Source organism: Suillus subaureus, assembly GCF_016647635.1.
Source record: "Suillus subaureus strain MN1 chromosome Unknown BJ212scaffold_62, whole genome shotgun sequence".
Lineage (NCBI taxonomy): Eukaryota > Fungi > Basidiomycota > Agaricomycetes > Boletales > Suillaceae > Suillus > Suillus subaureus.
This window is the reverse complement of record NW_024538618.1, coordinates 1,869-24,912: the sequence shown is the minus strand read 5'-3', so window position 1 is coordinate 24,912 and position 23,044 is coordinate 1,869. Positions and strand designations below refer to the sequence as shown.

The window sequence follows — 23,044 nt, the reverse complement described above, 5'->3', positions numbered from 1 at the left end:
CTTCGAAGACCTGCTAGTTATACATATCTGTCATAATGACAAACCTACTTCATATCAGATGACTATCATGACAATATATAAGCGCGGCATGAGTTGCCCGCAGAAGCCAACAAAACGCGACATCAATGATCATCTCCGTTCTCAGTCAAGTAAATGCCAAGGGACCTGCAGAAATGAAACTCCAGCCTGGAAGCATCCGGGTCCATCGACAGTACATGCCAATATTACGATTATATGTACAATGTTTTTACATGATCTGATGGAAATGTGAGCAGCGGACCTCTTAATCGGGTAAGTGCACTCACATAATTGCGGATATCCTTCGGGAAGCTTGATGATGACGACTGTGCCATCAGGTTGTTTGATGTCGCCTCAGGCGAGTCATGAATGTTGATCATGAAGTCATCGAGGGAAAAGTTATCCATGCTAACGTCCAACATGAATGGCTCAACCAGCTGGTTTTGCGTGCTGTATTCGTGCGATTGAAACATCCCTGAGTCCGAGAGGCTCGGAGACATAGCGTAGTTTTGAGATGGGAGCGTGCGGATGGGGTTGAGCGAGTCGGGATAAGCACGAGTGTTGTTTGTGAGAGATGCTGGATTGGCTTGGTATGCAAAATGTGGTGAGATGGAAGGTGGGGCCGCGCATGCAGATGCCGAGTATCGGAAGTGGTATATAGCAGAGAATATGAGAACAGGGCGTGGGCGATCTGAGTACCTTGTAGGAGTCGGTAGGTCCGGAGCACGGTACACATCCTGAATAATGGTGTATACAGTGGGGTCTCGGGGCGAAAAATTAGATTCCCATTGGATGTGAAATTCAGACACGACGTACCTGGCGATTTGCACAAGGTTTCCCAGTACTTGGGAACTAGAGGTGTGCTGTAGAGCAACGGACCATTACCGGAAGAACCGGTGAAATATGGACCAACACATTCGAGCTTCGTGTCCTCGCTGTGTATGGGTGCGCCATCCAATAATATTATATAGGACGACTTGCCAATGACAGCAGAGGGCGAGACGAAGGTTACGGTGGGATCGATGTCCCGCATGCGACGTGGTGTGTTCGAGGAGGGTTGGGATGCAGCTACACCCTGAGGGGGCTTGTATGAAGAAGACGATGGGACGCGCGAACGTGAGGAGCTCGAGAATGAGCTAGCCTCTCGCAAAATGTCAATGTAGACTGGAGTACGGGTGTCAGGAGGGTTGCGTTGTTTAGAGGACGGCATGGCAGTGTACTCTGTAGAGGATGTGGAACCGGCGGACGAGGAGGCAGATGAGGCATCGCTTCCTGAAGAGTCGATAGATAAATAGTCAAGCGCAAGCATGGATTCACCCTCAAAAACATAATTATGAGGAGAAAACCTCCGTGACGAGCCGACTTCTCGGGCGAGAGAATCGATCACTGCCAAAAATATCCAAAAAAGAAGAATAAATTAATATAATGATGCCGCAAAGAACGCACAAACAGCCATAGGATGGAAACTCACATTCCCGCCCCTCGGATGTGTCCCTGATTTGTTGTAGTCGACTGCCAATTTGCTTTGATGATCTATATTTTCCCGTTTTGTGGTAAATGTACTCCGAGATGAAGCGATTGCGCATAGGGAATCGTCCTAAAATTTGCGTTTCCCGTGAGTCAACTGGCTTGTATTCATGAAGACCTGGAACAATTATATGAGCCAAGGCTGTGATCAACATATGTGATCCGCACCTTTCAGCATCGTGACTTCGAGATAAGGTGGCCATACAGGCTCGGTGTTGCCCTTGAGCGTTTTCCAGCTTTTTCTGATATTCAAGATTGTCCGAAAAAGATCTTCCGTATTTTGACTCGGCGACATTAGCCAAGGAGGACTGGAACCACTGGCACATGATGAACTTGTGGTGCTGCCAGTGGATGGCGATGTGGAGCGATCAGAACGCGTTGTGTGAGCGTGGAGGGTGCCGTCGCGCGAGGCATGGGTGATGGGTACAGGATAATGCAACATTGAGGGTGATTGATCGTCAAAGTACCAGATGATTCAGAAACACGTTAAACAGTGGCGGATTAATATAAGGTTGCGGGGGTGGGGACGGCAAACATGGCTGTAAGTTTCCCGGATGCACAGTGGTATAATTAACAAAGTATCAGCTTTGATATTAGTGTAACCTGCGGCGGGTACACGCCAGGATAGATCTAACCCCTTTGATCACACTACGGCCGTGCGTGATTGGTGCGCAAGGTTTCCGAGGGGGTGACATACTCTTGAGAAGTACGGTATTTGGCGCGTATCGCCCGTATTGGTTTGTGGCGCCCGGACAAAAGGGCGGTGCCGCGCGGGAATTCGCCTCCATATGTTGGAGCATTGAAATGTTTGAACCTAGAACGTGCACTTACCGGGCGACACTGTACTACATGTGTCATTCATGTGTAAAAAGACACTAAGACTCACTGCCATGCCTGAAAGAATATGACGGAGAAGCTGCTAGTAGGGAGCGGGCTCATTAAGTCCCAGAAATATGGCGCATTCAGTTGATCAGATCTCCTCCACCTTCCGGCGATGCAAACACCCCGGACTCGGGGAATTCCGAGTCCTTTCATTTCCCCAACTTGGGTTTGACTTTGGACTCATGTAATCGAAGTCATAAGGCCTCACCTCTTCTCGTAATCCAGACCAGCTTATTAGGAATAGGCTACTACGCCTACGCCGATCCGATACCTTGTATGACGTTGGGCTACAGGGTTCGTCTATTGTCTTCTGACCAACTGTCGTACAAAAAACATGAGGCGTCAAAAACATTTTAAACGTGATTATTTATCTATATCTCTTTCCAGAAGACCACCCCGAGTACCTTGCGCCCACAATGACATCGGAAGGAATTCATTAGTCTACCGTTTCTCAGGCTTCATGGCGCTCAGGGGGTCAGCCTCATACTAAGTACTGTCAGTCATGGTTTTCCTCAATATCCCTACGTGCGGATCGCGGATTTTACGCCAGAGGTTGTTCTTTTCTTCTTTCCGGCTTGTTGTGAGGGCCTGTTGCCGGAGGGCGTAGGAGAAATACTTCTTGCCATTCCTGAGAGCTCGGCTTCAAGCTCTGAATGAAATTCGGCTAGAGTTCAATGATACGAGTAGCCACATAATTGCGGCATGCTCCACAGACGCAAGACATGTGTTTATTGCCAAAGCTTCGAGCATCGGACCCTGCAATCGTTCGCCTGACGCCCTCGACCACGTCGAGGGCTAGAAAAGCCGCTCGAATTGTCAAAAAATTCAACGGGGACAGAAGTTTTCATTTTCTAGTTCTCGTAAGGCGGCTTTCATGAAAAAGTTACGACCGATAGTGCTTGTTTGGTAAATTGAAGGTCGTACGAAAGCCAATAGATATTTGTTCCAAATTCTACAATATATAAAGTACGCTCGACGAACCCTATAGAATCTTGTTGGGTTGGGCGCCAGGCAGCTTCGTCAATCGACCAAATTGTTTTTTGATGGCCCACATAGGCCTGCGAGCATACACCGACTCGGCGCCAATCCATAATATAAAAGGAACAGTTGTCTTCCTTCTAGTCTATGTTCTGATTGCGGAAGGCTCTAGCGATAGCATAGTATATTCATAATTAAGAACCTGATTCCCAGTTCACAATTAATTTCAAAAAAGGTGTTATCTGTAGAATAGGCCACAAAGTATAAATTGAATTTCGATTCGGACTCAAATCACATCTAGAGCGCTAAGTGTTCAGGTAAGATACGCTGTGCTGTAGTGGCATGATCGAACCTTTCCCTCAAGCTACCGCAGCATGCTTTGTGAGGCCCTTCCAGGTGCGTATTAACTTCGTTGCCCTCTCGTTGCATCGGGCATCTCGGATTCTCGGAACACGTGACAAGAACCAAGACATGGCAGGCAGTGGGAATTTGGAAAAGGTGAGATAATGACTTGTCGAAGATAAAAAAACTCTCATTGTCACCACAGTATCAGTACCGATAAGTTCTTCATATCGACGAACTTGACTGAAATTTGCATAAATAGGAAAGTGCATCGCTTGCAGTGGTGACCAAAAGTCGCCACACCGGAAACGGATCAGATCATCAGCGCCGTCACGTCTAGTCATGTCTATAAAAATTTCCAACGTGGGTTCCATCACACGAGCACCGAAGATCTCATGATGGCGCACCCCTGCGTGGGACATCGCTTGAAGTCCTTGGCGCCTCTTTCTCGAACTCTGCTGCTGCCTGCCCACGATGTCGTCTTCGAGGCCCGACAGTCTTGCAGATCCATTTGTGACAGCGCCCAACACTCCTTTGAACCTCAGTCAATCCCTCGAACCTCCCAGAGCATCTTATCTGTCATCCACCCCAGAAACTGCTGCCAGCGCGCGTGATTCGTACGCTGAATCACCAGATAATACCTCTCCATTGGTGCAAGATAACGAAAAACGCGATGCCATAGCTTACGGCCAAGATTCAAGAGCAGAACTTGGGTTGAGAAAACGATCCATCCTTAGGCGGCCTCTATTTTGGCTCGTCGCTTTTACCGTCGTTATTGTTGTTGTCCTCGCTGTCGTTCTCCCAGTATACTTTGTTGTTATCAAACCCCACGATTACAGTACCAATGGAGCTTCTGCAAGTGGGTCAGGTAGCGGCAATCCCACATCTCCTGGTCCACCTGGAACAACTACGACCGGAGGAAACGGCTCCCTTATCACAATGGCTGATGGCACGACATTCACTTACTTGAATCCCTTTGGAGGCATCTGTAAGCTCTATCATCCATTTATGACTCGCAGCTATGGTTGCGGTTGAGTCGTTGGCGATGAACTGCGGTATTTTCTCAGTGCCATCTACGGATGTTACACAAATGAGAATTATGTCTTGTGCGCTTGAAGGGTCCATATTCTGCTAACGTAAATGCCAGTGGGCTGCCCGGCGTTGTCATCTTCTATTACCTCTTGGCCAACGTTTCGATCTTACTGGTTATTTACAGGGATGGACAACCCAAACGACCCTTTCAACAATGACGCTTATCCTAACTCATGGACCCCTCCACTTAATTCTAGCTGGACTTGGGGAGTAGACAAGATTTACGGGTCAGTTTCATTTAGTCGCGTATCTAAGACACATTCATATGTGGAGCGCGGATCATGTGCAGCGTCAATATTGGTGGACTTTTTGTTCTAGAACCCTTCATTACACCCGCCCTTTACCAGCAGTATCCGGATGCAGTTGACGAGTGGACCCTGAGCACGCTCATGGCGGCGGATACAGCCAGCGGCGGACTCCAACAGATAGAGACCCATTACAGTACCTTTATTGTAAGTACATTCCACTTACTAACTTCGAGCCCGAATAACGCTTGTAGACCGAGCAGGATATTGCCGAAATCGCTGGAGCTGGACTGAATTGGATCCGTTTGCCTATTCCTTTCTGGGCGATTGAGAAATGGGACTTTGAACCCTTCCTCGAGAAAGTCTGTTGGCCGTGAGTACTGCTGAATCATTGTATGAACGTTTTTCATCTTCTGATTGCGGTGACGCTTAGCTACATCCTGCGCGTCCTTCAATGGGCACGAAAATATGGGATTAGAGTAAATCTCGATCTGCATACCATCCCCGGATCTCAGAACGGTACGTGGCAGGGTGTGCATCATTACTCATGTTATGGAAACTCAAGACCGGCATGCAGGATACAACCACTCCGGCAAATCTGGCTCTATCAACTTTTTGAATGGAGTCATGGGACTTGCCAATGCCCAGCGTGCGCTCGATTATATTAGGATCATTACCGAGTTCATATCCCAGCCCGAATGGGTTGATGTCGTCCCTGTGTTCAGCATCGTCAATGAGGCCCTGGTCTCGACCATTGGAACAGACCAGATCACATCGTTGTACGTCTTAATATGCTAGTGTGTCCTAATAACCAACTTGTCGTTTAAGTTATCTCCTTGCGCATGATATGATCCGCAATATCACCGGTTATGGAGAAGGGCACGGGCCCTACATCGCTATTCATGATGGATTTTTAGGGACGGCAGCCTGGGCAAATTTTTTGCAAGGTTCTGATCGAATCATACTTGACACCCACCCCTACTTCGCGTTCGATAGTCAGTCTGATTGGTCGCCCATTGCGACTGGTACTGGATTAAGCGCTGGAGGCATTTGGCCGCAACAGGCGTGTAGTGCATGGGGCCCTGGCATTAATACCAGGTACGCATGTTTCCCACTGAGTGACAGCGTTCTCACTTTACCATAGTCAGACCGCATTCGGTATAACCATCGCGGGCGAATTCAGCGGTGGTTACAATGATTGTGGACTGTACCTCACAGGCGTTGGGAATACTGCTAGCTATGGAACGTCGTGCTCTCTCTTCTTAGACTCTTCGCAATGGAACGACACCATGAAGGCAGGTCTTTATGAATTCACGCTGGCTAGTATGGACGCTTTGCAGGACTGGTTTTTCTGGACCTGGAAGGTTGGTTTGAATTCATGCTAGTCAACGCGATCCTCACTCAAACTCGTGACTCTTGCAGATCGGAAACTCATCCACGACTAATAGTGTCCAGTCTCCCCTGTGGTCTTATCAGTTGGGTCTCCAGAATGGATGGATCCCTACCGATCCCCGCACTGCCGTAGGCACCTGCGCGGCGTTGGGAGTGACTGGTCCACAATTTGACGGTGTTTATGAGGCCTATCAGACAGGAGGTCCTGGAGCTGGGACCATCGTCGCGTCCTCGGTCACATCTTATGGCCAGTATCCACCAACGCCTATCAACGGTCTTACAGTTGGAGCAATCCAGTCCCTCCTCCCTACCTACACGTCCACCAGTGCAGTTCCAACTCTTCCGCCTCCCACCTTCTCTCCAAGTCCTTCTCCATCAGTCAGCGCCGGGAACGGCTGGTTTGATTCGGGAGATACCGGTCTGGCACCAACGCAAGTACAAGGTTGCACCTACCCAAATGCATGGGATGCTGTTAGTTCAGCTATGCCCACGGCACTTTGTCCTTCTACAGGTGTCGTCACTCCCGTCACCACGTCACTTTCGACTAGCCGTTGACTGTAAAATGGCACCAAAGGAAGCCTGACATTCGCTTCTGCGCAGTCAAGTGTTTCATGGAGGCGCCGTGGAGCGTGCCAAGGTATTTTGAATATAGTCGGCTGCCGGCTTTCTTGACGTTACTCGCATATCATTGTTTTTGACATTATATGAGGACTGACGGGTTGTTATTTTTATCGTATTCTAAGTAGTCTCCAATCGCTTATCGAATTGCGTTTGTTGTTGCCAAAATTGACGCGGACGTTTTGTATTGCTGGGGATTGGCTGAAGACTAACCATTAATTATGCATTTTTAGTTTCGTGCCATGATCCAGATTGAGCAGGGCGACTCCGATCTCCTCGTCGTCCCGGTTTCGGTTTTCGAAGGTGCTCTTTGCATTTTCCACTCGCAAATTCAATGTGACCAATCGGAAGCCAGCAAATGCTCAAGAAGACACTGGTGGCAACATCATAGCAGGCCGCATCAGTGGCATGCCGTTACCTTGCCGTGACATGTTATATATATCCGTTTGTATACGCGTTTCTGATGCAAGTGAAGGCGAGATGGCATGTCACACTGATCTGCCAATCTGGTTTTATGGGTGTCACAACGATTGGGGCATGCTTTGTGGCCGATCATTTCTGGCCCGGAGAACAGTTGCTTCTCTCTGGTAATTTCAAAATCATATTTCTGTATTGCGTCGTGCTGACTTTCAGTCTGGGAGCCTAATACGGACGCTGGAAGAATATTCTTGTTGAAAAATGAAAACGCTCCTGCCGCGTGATGCGAAATTCAGGGTTATACGGCTGAGAGCCACACAATAATCAGGCGTTAGCAAAACGCCGGAACTCTGAATCCCCCCGCCTGGCTAATTAGTTGCCGGTATTATTTGTTTTTGTACCATTTTCGTCAATAAGACTTCACCACGTATCAATCCGCGGAGGGAACAAGCATACGCCGGTAGGGTTTTCAGCCTTTTGTTCCATTGCTCAGTTGAATCATTAGACCTTCAATCTAGGTGAGAGTTTGAGACAACGATTTCCAGATGCGGTCGCCAGTTGACTGGAGTCTTGGGATTTCCTAGACAATTTACACGGTTCCAAACACTCTGCTCTAAGTGCCCCCCCTGCTTATTGTCGGTCTCCAACAACTAACCTGACGGTCTGGTGCCGAACTATTTTTTGAACTGTGCAGTTTCTCAGTAAACGTGGGCTCGTGGTCGTCCCGACAAGTGTTGAAATTGACAACGTCAAACACCCTCAAAATATCTCCGTCTCACTAGTCCACCTGTTCCCTTACCCATCATTGCCCCAAATGATCTTATCTCCCATCGGATGGGACACTAATGCCTCTCTTTTTGCTGAAATGGGCGATGGCGATTCCTGATACTCAAATAGGCCGCCAAGATACCCCATTCAACTTCGACTAGAAACTCGAACGTCTTCTGCTGGACCACTAAGTTGAGCCATTGTCCCGACGCAGCTTACAGTGAACTTCGCCTACGACAGATACGTCTACCCATGCCACCTCTAGATGGTGTGAGATTGTGACGAGAAAACTGCCTGTCGGTTCGGAGTGACTGGGACGGCTGTGGAGATACTTATCAGCCCCCAGTGCACCACGGCTACCACCTCACTGTTGCGACATCCACATCAGAAATACTATTGTCACCCAGTGGCACAGCAAGTGGTTCCAGCACTGGAGGTATGTCGCAAACAAGATAACCGCCGTGAGTATGTTCATGCGAAGTGTATACTCCTCATAACTGACTTGAGTGGAAGTCTCCAGAACACCCAGCCAGAATATCCAACTTCAAGTTTATGTCAACTGACGAGGCGAACCGTCTTCATACGCCTCTGCATGGTCCCTAGTTCACTGCTGATACTCACATGGGTCAAGCTCCACATCTCGACAATTATATGATGGGAAATCTGGAGCCCGAAATGTGTCATGGATATTGCTGGTGTCTACGTTCAGGAAGGTCAGTCCACTGCATATGGCGCGGCAATTTTGATACCTCTTTTCTGCCAGCTGCAAGGTTGTATTTCTTGATGCAGACCAGTTATCTGCAAGCCACGTTCTACGACTCCAGGGGTTCGGCGACTGAGCTCAACAAAACATTTGTTGGTATGCTTGACACTCAGACGAGCAGGGCTGCGTATTGGCGCTGCATTTCTAGGCAAATGTCAAGTATGCGGCATTCCACTGCACGAGCCCTAGTATCTGCATTTCTGCAAGGCGAAATACTGGAACGGCCAGTATCAAAGCGAACCGCCAATAAAGAAACTGATACTCCCATGATGCGAGAGAAAGACACCCTCCAGTGCGCACTAGGACGAGATGCCTCGTCTATCCCCCACCTCCTAACCGACTCCGAAGCAATCCCACGTTTAGCAAGATATGTTAACTCCACGCATCGCCTAAAGACCACATTCGGTGAGGTCCCGCTATCCAAGAAACGAAAGAACTGAATCACAGCTACAGGAAAGCACGCTACTCTACTCACGAAATATAATACCCTGTACATCAAGAACATCGAAAACTCAAGACCACAACTAATCAATACCATACCACAACGACATAAACTCGCACCCAATATCTCGTCTACACGGAATCTCGATGTTTGATATAAAGAGACAAGGAGAATGGAGGAATAAACACGCCAACACACTAACTCATTTATCCCCGTCATCATACTCTCCCCTAGATTCCTGTAAACATTCCGCGAAAGCGGACGAGAAACGCATCCACCGCAAGCTGACCATCCTCATAGCAGAAATTGAAACATCTCATCTTTGTTGAAACGCGCGTCTAAAACGGCCGGCGGGAATAGCGGATTGATGGTGTAAGCCTCACATCAGGGCTTTCGCGATCTCAGATATAAGAAGGGATACCGGGGGTTCCATAGATTAGAAAGTGCCGTCCTACATATGGTTCTATCATAAATCGGATTATAAAAAAAAAGAAACTGATGTATTCGAGGATTAAAGGGGGAAATTTCAAAAGCCGGCGCCATCTTGTAAACTATGAGAGGGATTACATGTTATGAAGATATGCTGCATATTCATGCACAAAATGTTTGATAATGTGGCTGACAATCCTGACCAGCGCGCAAGGAATGGTCGATTGAAATTATCTTTGTCAGGCTACCTGATTCCTGGCTGGCTTGTTGAAATACTTGCAAAAGCATGAATAATATCTGCAATGTACAACCAATAATTAGTATGCATATGTAATTACTAGGTTGACTCGGATCAACAAATCAAACGCAGCGTGCCGGCAGCGAATACTTATTCCAATGAGCTAGTTAGTGTTGTACTTATTATATTATGAGGATAAGTATCTGACAATGAAGTCCTTCCGTTGATTTCAATCTCCGACTCAGATCCCACCGGCCGGTGAGTCACCGTGACGATCAATTTTGTACTTTGTACTACGAACTTGAAGTGTAAGTAGTCTGTATCAACTAGAACAGAGAGACCGAAAACACTAACATCTTGGGCGTTCTTTCTTGTTAGACTTTTTTGCAATGAAACGGTACCATAAAGTATTTACCCTTGCTAGTAGGAACCTGGAAGGCTGATTTTAAAGTTATGCATTCCAAAGCGAGAGCCTCGGCCCTATCACCGCGACAGACAGCGTCTAGGTTCACATGTGGTCTTATCACTTGGCCTCTAACAAGGATGGATACCTCCAGATACCCACACTGTACACCTGTGCAACATTCAAGTTGAGATTGACTGGTCCAGGTACCATCGTCGCGCTCTCAGTTATAATTCATGGCTACCAATAGTATCCACCAAACACATCTGGACTATAATTTACCTGGAAAAATCCAGTCCATCGTCCCACTAGTGAAGTTTCAATCGTCCTTCTCTACCGGTGATTCGAAAGATATGATGTTTCATGTGGCGCCAACAGAACCACAGGGTCACACATATCCAGGGTACTGGCATGGGATGCTGTTGCTGTTTCAGCGGCGCTTTGTCCTTCTACGTCAGGTGCCGCTCCCGTCGGTATTCCCCTTTTGTCTCGGCATTGTCAACAAATAGCTCCGAAGCGACTAGGTTTGAAATCTAACATTATGATCCCGAGCATCTGCCCACTTCAAAGGCGCCCATAAAGACGTCGTGGGGTATATGTATTTGATCTCATTGCGGTCAGCTGGTAGATTTCTTACGTAGCATTGTTTTGGACATTTGAAGCACCGACTGACCGTTGTTTTTGTTGTAATCCAGTTCTAGATCGCTTTCTGTTATTGCCACAGTTGACGCTTCGCACCACTGAGGATTGGCTGGAGACTTGAACCATTGACTATTGATGCAGATCCATGATCTACGTGAGCAAGTGCACAATCACCTCCCTGTCCCCCTGGCCTCGATTCTTAAAGGTACCCATTTTATTTTTCTCGAAAATTGCGCACCTGAAACCATGACCGGATTATTCCGCTAATCAAGTCGGTTAGAAGGTTAGCGCGAGAAGGCAGCACAGCATCACATGTGGTTGCCTCGCCGTGAAACGTTGTATATCCGTGTGTGGTTCTGAACTTCGCATGATGCGACATCTGGTGTGGCATATAAGGGATTATTATGGGAAGGGAAACCGTTTTAGGTACAGCGGTCTGCCAGGTAAGCTTTGATGGGCCTGGTTAGGGGATACCGCGCTTCTCATGTGGTAATTGGAATGGTCATAAAAATCCTTGCATCGTTCTAACGCTCAATACCCTGGGAGCCGACCAGTGGCACACATGATACACCTGAAACGCGACGCTCTGGCCGTGTAAAAAACATCAGGGTTTACATCGGGATTGACGATTTAATTATCAGGCGTTTGTAGAACCCCGAAACCCTTTTCCTTCCAGATAAGCTTCAGGTAAAGCTCAATTTTATACTACTTGCGTCAATAAAAAAATATTCCACGCCTGCGCATCACACAAAATTCCGCGGATGACCACAAACACATGGTGCCTAGCTAGCCTCACGTCTTTTACCGTTGATTTGAACTTTCCATCCTTCTTTTAGGTGAGAACGACTTTTCCTTTGAGATTTTGCAATCTGAAGATTCCTGGCCGAATTTCCCGACTCAAAACACTCGACTCACTAGCTGCTAGATGCTCCTCCTGATGATAAGGGGGTCTTCCACCAATGGATATGATTTTTTTTTCAAAAAAAAAAACAACAGTATCCGACAACTGGTTCCGTGGGCTGGCGTAGATCCGCATTGTAATAAATTGCGCTGTCTCCTATGGACGTGGACCCGCAGCCGTTCCGATAAGTAATACGGCCTTTATAGCGTCAAACTTGTCATCAAGTCACTTTGCCTATGGTATCCAGCCTTGTATTCGACTGTCCTAGGCTCTAGTAATCATCGAATCAGAAGGCAGAACATTTGGCGACAGCGTCTTCTGCGCAATCGCCCAGGGGTGCCGGATCTTTTAGACAACAACTTGAAACGTCTTTTACTTCTGCGGATTCTTGTATTTTAGCCTAGAGCGTGGACGGAATACCCCGGATCGAAGGGCGAAACACTGAGCCTTTCCTGTATAATATTCGCCAAGGCGGTCGTGGATTCATAGAGAACAAACTTCTTTCACTCACGCTTGACATTTTCCACTAGGAGCGTGGTACTCTAGGCAGGACTAAGGGGTTTGAGTTCAAGATAGGAATTCTTACTCAGGGAGAACACGCCGCTGACGCATGGGCTCCTCGTGCTCACGCATTTCAATGTGCAGGTTTTTCTAACCACAGCTTCAACATAATAGATCAATCAAGTGCAGGCCAGAGCTATCTCGTCGTATATTGGGCGCTTGACCCTGGATTGCCCAGTATGTGTACTCAAGAATGTCAAGCTCGACGAACATCTTACCAGTAGCGTGGATCATGTGAGTCTTCATACTCTTGTAGTATGCTACTGGGCTAGAGATAAAACAGTCACACCTCCACCGGAAACCTGTCTAATGCCTTGCGTCCAGTTTCCGTATACAACTTAGAACAGGCCTTGCTGATGCGACAAATATTTATTTCTATGCTATGGCTGATGCAATTTTACAACAAGAAACCGGCTCGTCAGCTCGGAGTAAACGGGATGCCTGTGGATATAGGTGAGCGATGACTTGCATCCTCATAGCCAAACGATGCGAACTGCTTCATCACGCAGTGGCACAAGAAATTACTTGTTAAATTGAAGTAAACGAGATACTTCTAAAGATGGGTCCGCTACGACCCCTACCTCCTGTTTGCAACAGCATTCAAGACTCTCGAATGCAGGATTGAGGAGCGACCGCGCACTCGGAATCACATCCCAACGATGCGAACTGGAGCTTCCTTCTTACGCGGTAGCACAACAAAGAGGTTCCACCGGTGATGTTTCAGGGGATCTGAGATGGCAATGTATGACATTCATCCTAAGCATATCTTCCTCATTACTCACATAAGTGGTGATCTCAAGAAAGTATAGCTGGATACAAATGCCCCTGTGCTAACTGTGATGTGAACTTTCATATCATGGCTTGGTCATGAGGCTACACGCTTATGTAGTTCGTTCCTGGATTGACGTTCGCTAGGCTTCATACCCTCATCACCAACAACGGTTAGCTTTCGGGTAGAACAGGGGAGTGGTTCAGAGAGCAGCAAGTTGGAAGCCCGTACCCTTGCTCGAGGGTACGGCACATTTATTCAAAGATTTATGTCTACGTATTTCAATAACATCACAGAGAATGTAATCATGAATGGATGCAGTCCGGGCGCAACCACGAACAACCCCCAGAGCAACGAGGTATAGCCCACGGCAATTGCGTGTGCGATTGATGCCAGTATGGGTTTGGGAAAACTTGGACACATTACCACGGCGACCTTGGAAAAAGCAGACAAGGAGCAGGCAGGCCAATACTTATCTTGTGCATGGTATCTCGTGTGCGAACGTCCCTGCACATAGTGCGCAGGCGGTGTCAAACGGCGTAGAACGGCCTGCCTATGATAGGCCTGCCGCATGCATGGCCGGAGTTTGAAACTTGATGAACGAATTGTGACGCGCTGTTGAGCGGATTTTGTTGGGTGTTCGCCGATTACAACTCGCGGAGTCCAGCAAATTTGGCTCATAGCGAAGCCTAGTTTCAAATGGTGAGCTGGCAGTGGAGTAAAGGGAGCGGTGGGGAAGTCGAGATTACTGACTGTATCTCGTTTCTCTTTTACCACGTTCCGGCACTTTGGAAGATAGTGATATGCATCGGCAAGGGAACCACACGAAGGGCACACGAAGAAGGCAGGCTGAGATAGGCAAGTCGAGCGCCCGAGCGCCTTCAATGGTCAGCATGAAGGTCGATGCTAACGTTGATACAGCATAAGTGCAGTGGACAGGCTGCGAACACGAGAGTACCAGCCAACTCAGCCAGCCCAGGCCCTATACTTAGCGTGGCGAAGTTATAAGCTAGCGTTGAACGGATCTACAACTGCCTCAAGGCCAGCTGGCAACTAAATTAGAATGACGGATATTGCAAGTTCAGAGGCGGAGCAATTAGATTTTGGGAGCCTCGAGGCTGGTGGACGCAACGGGCACGATTCCATTAATAACCAGCAGCTACATCAAACATCAACTCAAGGCCAACCACAACCAAACCGTCTGGAGGTGTCTAGTACTGCGCTACCTGTGCTGCCACCAAGATCAGTACTTCGACCTGGTCGTAATTCTATGATTGTGGAAGAAGTTAAACGACGATCAAGAGAGCAAGAAGCTCCAGATCTACAGCAATCACAGCTAAAACCAACGATTGGATTAACCCTTGGATCATCACATCCTATCACAGCGCCTCCTGCCACGCGCCAACAGCTGCCAAAGATGTTGCCAATGCTCCAATTAGCGCCAGAGCCAGAGATGGTTCCCGTCTTCCGGACTCATAGCTTTTCATCTCTATCACAACTTCTAGAGGCTCTCGGCTCTACGCCCGATCTCCACTCCGTTATTGGAGTCGTTGACGAATTCGAGGACGAATTCGACAGAGAAAGGGAAACAGAGCACCTCGTCGGTGATACCCTCCCTACTGCCCTATACACCAACTATACCGGACCCGTCGCTGCTTATACCGATTCCGTCGGTGCTGATACAGCTAACGCCGGCCATACTCCTACCATGGAATCGGTTCATACTATTATACAATCTACTCGTTTCCCTAAAGACAAGGAACTCCCTCTCCCTCCTTCTACTCTACCCCTCTCCCTACCCACGAAATCAAGACCACGAACTGATAACCGTCTTGAGCTGTCAGAGGATCGGAGTGCGATGTCAAGTCAACGACGCTCAGAGGACGATCTGACCACAGCACCCCCTACGCCCGCACCCGCCATCACAAAACGCCAACATGCTCTACTCGAACTTCTGACCTCTGAACGTGCCTATGCAAGCGATTTAGCACTCATCAGGGATGTATATATGAGGTTGGCGTCTGGTGAGTCTTCCTTCTCTTTAATCCCTTTGAAAATTATTCTAATCTACCCCAGGTCACCCTCCACCATTCGGTTTCTCATGTACACGCCCAGTCTCGGGTTCAGAAGTTTCAAACCCTGGGTCTAGCTCAAGTTCCGAATCTACCAAGTCGAGCTCAGGTACATGCTCGTCCTTGTCTTCACGCACCGTCAGTACTATCTCCACGTCCGACATGTCCGTCTCGGGCCTTTGCCCACCGACGATACAATTCAACGTGCCTTCTATCCAATTGAATGTACCTACATTCACGCAAATAGGTCCTTCCATGACTCTCTGTGGTTGCTCAACTTACTAATCGCTGATTTAGTAGTTCCTCTGACTGAATCCAAGGTTCCAACACAAGTCTTACGCCCGGTGGGCGAGCCCCCACTGTCTGTCGCCGACATACGAATCATTTTCCGCAACATTTCCGAATTAGCTGTTCTTTCTGACATGCTTGTGTCAAAGCTTGAGACAGCGATTGAAGAAGGAGGCAAAGGCGTGGGCGAAGTTTTCCTGGAGGTGGTGAGTTTAGTCCCTCTCGATATTGGGTGCAACTTCACAGTGATGCTTAACCAGGTACCCCTCTTTGCGCCCCCATACACGACTTATATCACCGCGCACCCTCGCGCACTCGCACACATCGACGCCCTCAGCACACCACCGCAGCTCACGCCTCAATTCTCGCGGTGGCTCAAGGAAAGCAAAGAACTTGTTGAAGCGCACACGCATGCTTGGGACCTACCGAGTTTGTTAATCAAGCCGGTTCAAAGATTGCTAAAGTACGGGTTGTTGCTGGGCGCTGTGATCAGTGCTACTCCCGAGCCGCTCGTTGTTGTAACTTCAGAGAGCATAGGCGAGGCCTTTGGGAAACTGAGGGAAGGAACCGAAGGGCTCGATAAACTGAGGGAGGCGAAGCAGAAGGTGGAAGAAGTAGCTCGCGCTGTGAATGAGGGACGAAGGCGGGTAGAAGTCGTCAGAGAAGTCCTCGGGTCTGGACACGCCAAAGACGGCCCTGGAGCAGGTGGTATGGGATCTATCGGCATCCCCAAGGTGGGCGTTGTGAACGCCTCCGTCTCCCGCATGCGTTCTCTGCGCACACCAAAGTCCCTTGCCTCGTCCGCCAAGTCATCCTCGAAACAAAAAGGCTCCATCCACGTTTTAGAAATAGAACCCGACCCTGAAAACGCTGAAGCTGCCCTTCTTGTAGCCCTCGAAAGTAGGCTCAAGTCGCACATCACTACTCTCTCCCACCTCGCTCGGGATGCATTTGGCTACGCTCGGACTCTCCATACGTTGTTCGGGGCGCTCGTCAAGTGGGGATGGGCATTTGCAGGCGTCATTGGCGTCACCGTCAGCCCTGAACTGTCCCTGAACAATTCTAGTTCGAATCCCTCTCCCCCTTCTTCACCAGATGCCTTAGGGACCGGCCAAAGTGAGGCTTTCGATGCGTTCCTCTCGCTCTGTACCGGACTAGTCGATCTCGTACAAGATCTCGAGCACGAGCTCCACGCACACATCCTCCCCTCTCTCCAATCCCTCAAAGGCACATCGGTTGCGCCACTCAAGCTTCTCAGTGCACTGCACACTCTCCACCCGCTGCATATGCACCTTCTGCACCTCCCAATCACGCGCAAGCAACGCCCGTCAGAGGCGCTACTACAGGCAAGCCAGAGTTACGTTGCATTGCGAGGGCAGCTTGCGCTGGAGTTGCCTGTGTATGTAAAGCTGCTGGAACGTGGGATTGATGGGGTGGTGTCAGACTTAGCCAGGGGGATGGAAGCATTTTGGGGAGTTGTAAGAGAGCGGTGGGGAGAGTTGTGGGATGCGCTGCGGGTAGAGGGAGAAGGCCTTGGAGATGGAGGTGCGGGAGTAACAAGAAACAGTATGGAGCACGCGGACCGACCAGCGGGTGGAGGCGAGACAGTTCGTGTCTGGCGCGAACGATGGGGCGATGTGTTGGGCGTGCTTGGGTCGTTAGCGGTTGTCAATCCGCCCAAGAAGATGGAGCGGCTGCGTCCTGTGATTCCACAGTACCAAATACCGCAGCACGTGCAACATCGTACTTCACCACCGCAAGGTGCAAAATCAGCAAACCTTGCTGCCGCACTTGGCCCTCTCGATCCGCAGGTATCACCTACGCGCCCAAGGCAGCAGCAGCATCAGCACCAGGGGTCGTACGATACCCGATATGCGTCCAAGGAGTCATATGAGGGTCGGTCTAGGAGGGATGAAACGAAGTATGCGCGGGAGAAGGAGTATGATGCGCGTCATTCGTCTGGTTCTGGATCATACGACACACTCTACCGAATGAATGACTCTCGCAGCTCACAGAATTCCTACGACCCTCGTAATTCGCAAAGTTTTTACGAGCCTCGCAATCCTCAAAACTCCTATGACCACTGCAGTTCACAATCGTTGTCTTCCTCGTTTAACCCATCATCGCGCACGCCACCCTCGCACTCCAACTCTTACGATATGACTGGTCGACGACGCAGTGGGAGTACGAACAATATTCCCACCGGTCCTATTCTCCGCAAACCCTCCGATGAGTCACTGCGTTCTGGTAAATCTGGGAAGTTGGGCAAGTCATACAAGAATAACCCCGGTCTCGGTACGAGTGCTGGGAGAGGAATCGAGGATGTACCACCTATGCCTTCTGCCCTACAGCCGCCATCACAGTCTCGCAATAGCGCCTCTCCACCGCGCCTCAAGCCCACACGAATGAAGAGTCTGCCTGGGCCGATACTCAGCAATATACCCTTTGTACTTGATCCCCCACCAAGCCCGTCGTCATTCGCCATGTTTGACGAGGAGCAGGAAGACAACGACAGAGGCCGGGGGCGTGGCTCGCAGAGACGGCCGAGCCTAAAGAGTAAGATCACAGATACATTGCGGCCGTCACACCACAGGACACGATCCAGTTCTGTCAAGAGCCTCGGGGCTCCGAGCTCACTGGCACCAAGTTATTATACCACAGATAGTGCGCTGCCTGCATACCAAATGCCAATTACGCCAACCCGAACACACTCACCACATACCCCCACTCGACGTACCACTGACTTGCAAGGGCTGCGCGCGCTCTACCAATGCGCTGCGATACACATGTGTATTCCACCCGCGGGAGTTTCGTATCGGGGTTTACCGTTCTTCGAGCTGCGATCTGGAGATACGTTTGATGTGCTCAGGGAGTACGGGCACCCCAGCACGCATCCGGATTTACCGTTATATGTGGATGACGGGGAGGATTGTCTGTTACTAGTTCGGGAGCTTGCTGATGCGGAGGGAGGAGGCAGAGATGCGAAAGTTAGGGGAGAAGTGGGCTGGGCATTGGCGAGTTTTTTGGTACCCCTGGATTAAGTTTCTCTGTGTTGGGATTTGGCGGACGGTTGCTTTTTCCCCCTTTGGCATTTGATATCGAGTCAAATCTACGTTTTCTAGGTGATTTTGTTTCTGGTTGTGTTTTCAGTTCACATTTCATTTCCCACTTCATTCTGCATCATCTTATGTAGTAATACATACGCATGCGCATCGAGTCTTTCCAATTTTCCCTTGTTTACCCCAACGCATCTGCGCGATCTCTTTAGCATACGCACACACCCTTGTATTGGATTTTCTGTCGACGTTACACACATACATGCTTAATTGAGGACAACTCCAAGTACCTACCCAGAGGTACATTGATGTGTAGTACCAAGATTTCCACACGACAGATCTTTCGACACTGTCAGCCTGAGGCCCCAGCACCTGTGTTGCCCGAGGAGTTCTAGCACGATTTTTACAGGACTCGCACCTACACACTGCCAGCAGTGCCCGCCGTGACAGCACGCATTGAAGGTTCAGTTTCAACTTTGCAGTGGCGAACGCCGCCAGTGTCCATGATAACGAACCATATCGCATATTTTGAGTACTGTCTCCAACTTCCATTTCTGACTCCTCTCAAACATATAGCTTATTCCCATCATCCAGCCCAGCCCGCACAATGTCGTCCTGGGTTACTCAATCTCGAAGGGAAAGGTGCCTTCTGGAAACGCGCGCGACATCTGAATATAATGTTCAGCCAGGATCAATTGTTCGTCTTCTACTCCATCAGGTCTCCAGAGACGATTTCCTCGATACACGTTCATTGGGTATCGGATGTTGTTGATAGAGGTGAGTGAAACGACATGTTGACGATGTCTCAATGCAGGTATAATAAGACGGGTATGGAAACTTAGATCTGGAAATTCAGAGTCCAGGAATTTGGGATCTGCATTGGTACAAAGGGACGTAGTGTCTGGTGCCATGCTCTCATAACATTCTAAGCATGTTTCTGCAAGTCCATTATGGTTACACCTTGGTTATGGTGTGTCCAGGACCCTGATATCACGCAAATTTCCAAATGTCGGATTTGTGTGAAACCAACATTAAGTCAATATGACCCCTTCATATCACACAAATTTCCAAATGTCAGATTTGCATGAAACCAACACCCTGCAAATATATACATGGCATACCTGACCCCCCATATCACGCAAATTTCCAAATGTCAGATTTGTGTGAAACCACCCTGTAGGTATATACATGTCACACTTCTGAACTCCCATATCACGCAAATTTCCAAATGTCGGATTTGTGTGAAACCAACACCCTGTAGATATTCTAAGGGCACATTTGTAACCTGGTATTGGTTACACCCAGGTTATGGCTAGCCAAAAGAGCACAATCTGGGCATTTCTGAACATGTCAAAAATGCGCAGAACAGGGGAGGTCAGATCTGGGCATTTCTCAACATGTCAAAAATGCCCAGAACAGGGGGGGGTCAGATCTGGGCATTTCTCAACATGTCAAAAATGCCCAGAACAGGGGAGGTTGAATCTGGGCATTATATAGCACTTTTCTATATGGGTCGTGGTTAAGAAGGGGTCGTTTCAAGACATTTCACAAATATAATCCTCCACTGGAACTGTTCCACTGGAGGGTCACAGAGTACCAGGGTATCGACAACAATGATCTCTACTGGAACCATTCCACTGGAGGGTCACAGAGTACCAGGGTATCGACAACAATGATCTCCACTGGAACCGTTCCACTGGAGGGTCACAGAGTACCAGGGTATCGACAACAATGATCTCCACTGGAACCGTTCCACTGGAGGGTCACAGAGTACCAGGGTGTGGACAACAATGATCTCCACTGGAACAGTTCCATCGGAGGCTTGACTCCATGACAAGACAAAGACATTATGTAAGCTAATACCTGATCAACTAATTGATGAAAACCAATGTCGTAGCCCTCGTCAAGGGGAGTCTATCCATAGTCTAATGACATCAATAGGATAAGATCCTAATGAATTATAAGCAAAATACTCGAAATCGAAGGGTTCAACAAAGCAACTCAACCGTGGGAACTACTCCGATAAAAATGCAAAAATCAAGCAAAATCAAGCAAAGTCTGAACGAGGATTCGACCCGGGCCATAAGGATAAGGATAAGGAATACGATAGTCAAGACTACGATAGCAAAAAATCAAGAAAACAAGCAAAAGACAAGGATAAGGATCACGACGGTCAAGACTACGATTCTAAGGGCACATTTGTAACCTGGTATTGGTTACACCCAGGTTATGGCTAGCCAAAAGAGCACAATCTGGGCATTTCTCAACATGTCAAAAATGCCCAGAACAGGGGGGGGTTGGATCTGGGCATTTCTGAACATGTCAAAAATGCGCAGAACAGGGGAGGTCAGATCTGGGCATTTCTCAATGTGTCAAAAATGCCCAGAACAGGGGGGGGTCGGATCTGGGCATTTCTCAACATGTCAAAAATGCCCAGAACAGGGGAGGTCAATTCTAAGGGCACATTTGTAACCTGGTATTGGTTACACCCAGGTTATGGCTAGCCAAAAGAGCACAATCTGGGCATTTCTCAACATGTCAAAAATGCCCAGAACAGGGGGGGGTTGGATCTGGGCATTTCTGAACATGTCAAAAATGCGCAGAACAGGGGAGGTCAGATCTGGGCATTTCTCAATGTGTCAAAAATGCCCAGAACAGGGGGGGGTTGGATCTGGGCATTTCTCAACATGTCAAAAATGCCCAGAACAGGGGAGGTCAATTCTGGGCATTTCTCAACATGTCAAAAATGCCCAGAACAGGGGGGGGTCAGATCTGGGCATTTCTCAACATGTCAAAAATGCCCAGAACAGGGGAGGTTGAATCTGGGCATTATGAAAGCAATTCAACCGTGGGAACTACTCCGATAAAAATGCAAAAATCAAGCAAAGTCAAGCAAAGTCTGAACGAGGATTCGACCCGGGCCATAAGGATAAGGATAAGGAATACGATAGTCAAGACTACGATAGCAAAAAATCAAGAAAACAAGCAAAAGACAAGGATAAGGATCACGATGGTCAAGACTACGATACGATAAGCAAGTCAAGGATAAGAAACGCGATAGTCAAGACTACGATACGATAAGCAAGTCAAGGATAAGAAACACGATACCATAGTCAAGACAAGGATAAGAAACGCGATAGACTACGATACGATAACTTACGATAACAATACGATAGTCAAGGATAAGGATAAGGATAAGCAGGGCAATCATATGTTAGACCGTCCCCACCCACCCACCCGTTAGCTCTCTCGTCGTCTCGTATAAAAACGTATTCTCTTGGTGTCTCGCTTCTCGGTTAGATAGCTTAGCAACACGCTACAATACACCACAATACAATACCCCAGCAAGACAAGCAATACAACAGCAATAACTCAGGCAAAATCAACCAACACAATACCAAAAAAATAGCAGAAATCATCCAAAATGAACCCAAGTCTGAACAACATTTTCGCCTAAGCCTGCCCCTCACATCAACCAAAATCAAGCCATTCTAAGGGCACATTTGTAACCTGGTATTGGTTACACCCAGGTTATGGCTAGCCAAAAGAGCACAATCTGGGCATTTCTGAACATGTCAAAAATGCGCAGAACAGGGGAGGTCAGATCTGGGCATTTCTCAACATGTCAAAAATGCCCAGAACAGGGGGGGGTCGGATCTGGGCATTTCTGAACATGTCAAAAATGCGCAGAACAGGGGAGGTCAGATCTGGGCATTTCTCAATGTGTCAAAAATGCGCAGAACAGGGGAGGTCGGATCTGGGCATTTTTCAACATGTCAAAAATGCGCAGAACAGGAGAGGTCCCAACTAGGCATTTCTCATTTTGACATGTTCAGAACTGCCCAGATTGGACCCCCCCTGTTCTGCGCATTTTTGACATGTTGAGAAATGCCCAGATTGGACCTCCCCTGTTCTGCGCATTTTTGACATGTTGAGAAATGCCCAGATTGGACCTCCCCTGTTCTGCGCATTTTTGACATGTTGAGAAATGCCCAGATCCAACCTCCCCTGTTCTGCGCATTTTTGACATGTTGAGAAATGCCCAAATTGGACCCTCCCTGTTCTGCGCATTTTTGACATGCTCAGAAATGCCCAGATCCGACCCCCCCTGTTCTGCGCATTTTTGACATGTTGAGAAATGCCCAGATTGGACCCCCCCTGTTCTGCGCATTTTTGACATGTTCAGAAATGCCCAGATTGG

The 23,044-nt window shown here is 48.5% G+C and overlaps 5 protein-coding genes across 5 annotated transcripts; 4 read left to right on the top strand and 1 right to left on the bottom strand.

The window, feature by feature from the left end:
* Positions 1 to 247: 247 nt before the first annotated feature.
* Positions 248 to 1,987, bottom strand: BJ212DRAFT_1486834 (uncharacterized protein; the record flags this gene model as incomplete). The annotated part of the gene is made up of 5 exons (XM_041341175.1): positions 248 to 256; positions 306 to 781; positions 835 to 1,404; positions 1,490 to 1,663; positions 1,714 to 1,987. 5 exons carry the CDS (start codon positions 1,985 to 1,987, stop codon positions 248 to 250), a joined length of 1,503 nt encoding a protein of 500 aa, XP_041186754.1.
* Positions 1,988 to 3,913: 1,926 nt separating this feature from the next.
* On the top strand, positions 3,914 to 7,337 carry BJ212DRAFT_1394630 (glycoside hydrolase family 5 protein). Its single transcript, XM_041337154.1, has 9 exons — positions 3,914 to 4,735; positions 4,964 to 5,066; positions 5,129 to 5,291; positions 5,339 to 5,457; positions 5,518 to 5,603; positions 5,662 to 5,863; positions 5,913 to 6,182; positions 6,229 to 6,448; positions 6,507 to 7,337. The coding sequence occupies exons 1-9, from the start codon at positions 4,222 to 4,224 to the stop codon at positions 7,029 to 7,031; spliced, it is 2,202 nt and encodes a 733-aa protein (XP_041186753.1). The 5' UTR covers positions 3,914 to 4,221; the 3' UTR covers positions 7,032 to 7,337.
* A 1,624-nt stretch (positions 7,338 to 8,961) lies between these two features.
* Positions 8,962 to 9,482, top strand: BJ212DRAFT_1304409 (uncharacterized protein; the record flags this gene model as incomplete). Its single annotated transcript, XM_041333602.1, has 2 exons — positions 8,962 to 8,992; positions 9,043 to 9,482. The coding sequence occupies 2 exons, from the start codon at positions 8,962 to 8,964 to the stop codon at positions 9,480 to 9,482; spliced, it is 471 nt and encodes a 156-aa protein (XP_041186752.1).
* A 4,897-nt stretch (positions 9,483 to 14,379) lies between these two features.
* BJ212DRAFT_943868 (uncharacterized protein) lies at positions 14,380 to 18,900 on the top strand. Its single transcript, XM_041344410.1, has 4 exons — positions 14,380 to 15,451; positions 15,504 to 15,746; positions 15,797 to 15,993; positions 16,048 to 18,900. The coding sequence occupies exons 1-4, from the start codon at positions 14,491 to 14,493 to the stop codon at positions 18,826 to 18,828; spliced, it is 4,182 nt and encodes a 1,393-aa protein (XP_041186751.1). The 5' UTR covers positions 14,380 to 14,490; the 3' UTR covers positions 18,829 to 18,900.
* A 1,556-nt stretch (positions 18,901 to 20,456) lies between these two features.
* BJ212DRAFT_1304407 (uncharacterized protein) lies at positions 20,457 to 21,924 on the top strand (the record flags this gene model as incomplete). Its single annotated transcript, XM_041333601.1, has 6 exons — positions 20,457 to 20,503; positions 20,546 to 20,621; positions 20,829 to 21,044; positions 21,070 to 21,189; positions 21,337 to 21,456; positions 21,682 to 21,924. The coding sequence occupies 6 exons, from the start codon at positions 20,457 to 20,459 to the stop codon at positions 21,922 to 21,924; spliced, it is 822 nt and encodes a 273-aa protein (XP_041186750.1).
* Positions 21,925 to 23,044: the final 1,120 nt, after the last annotated feature.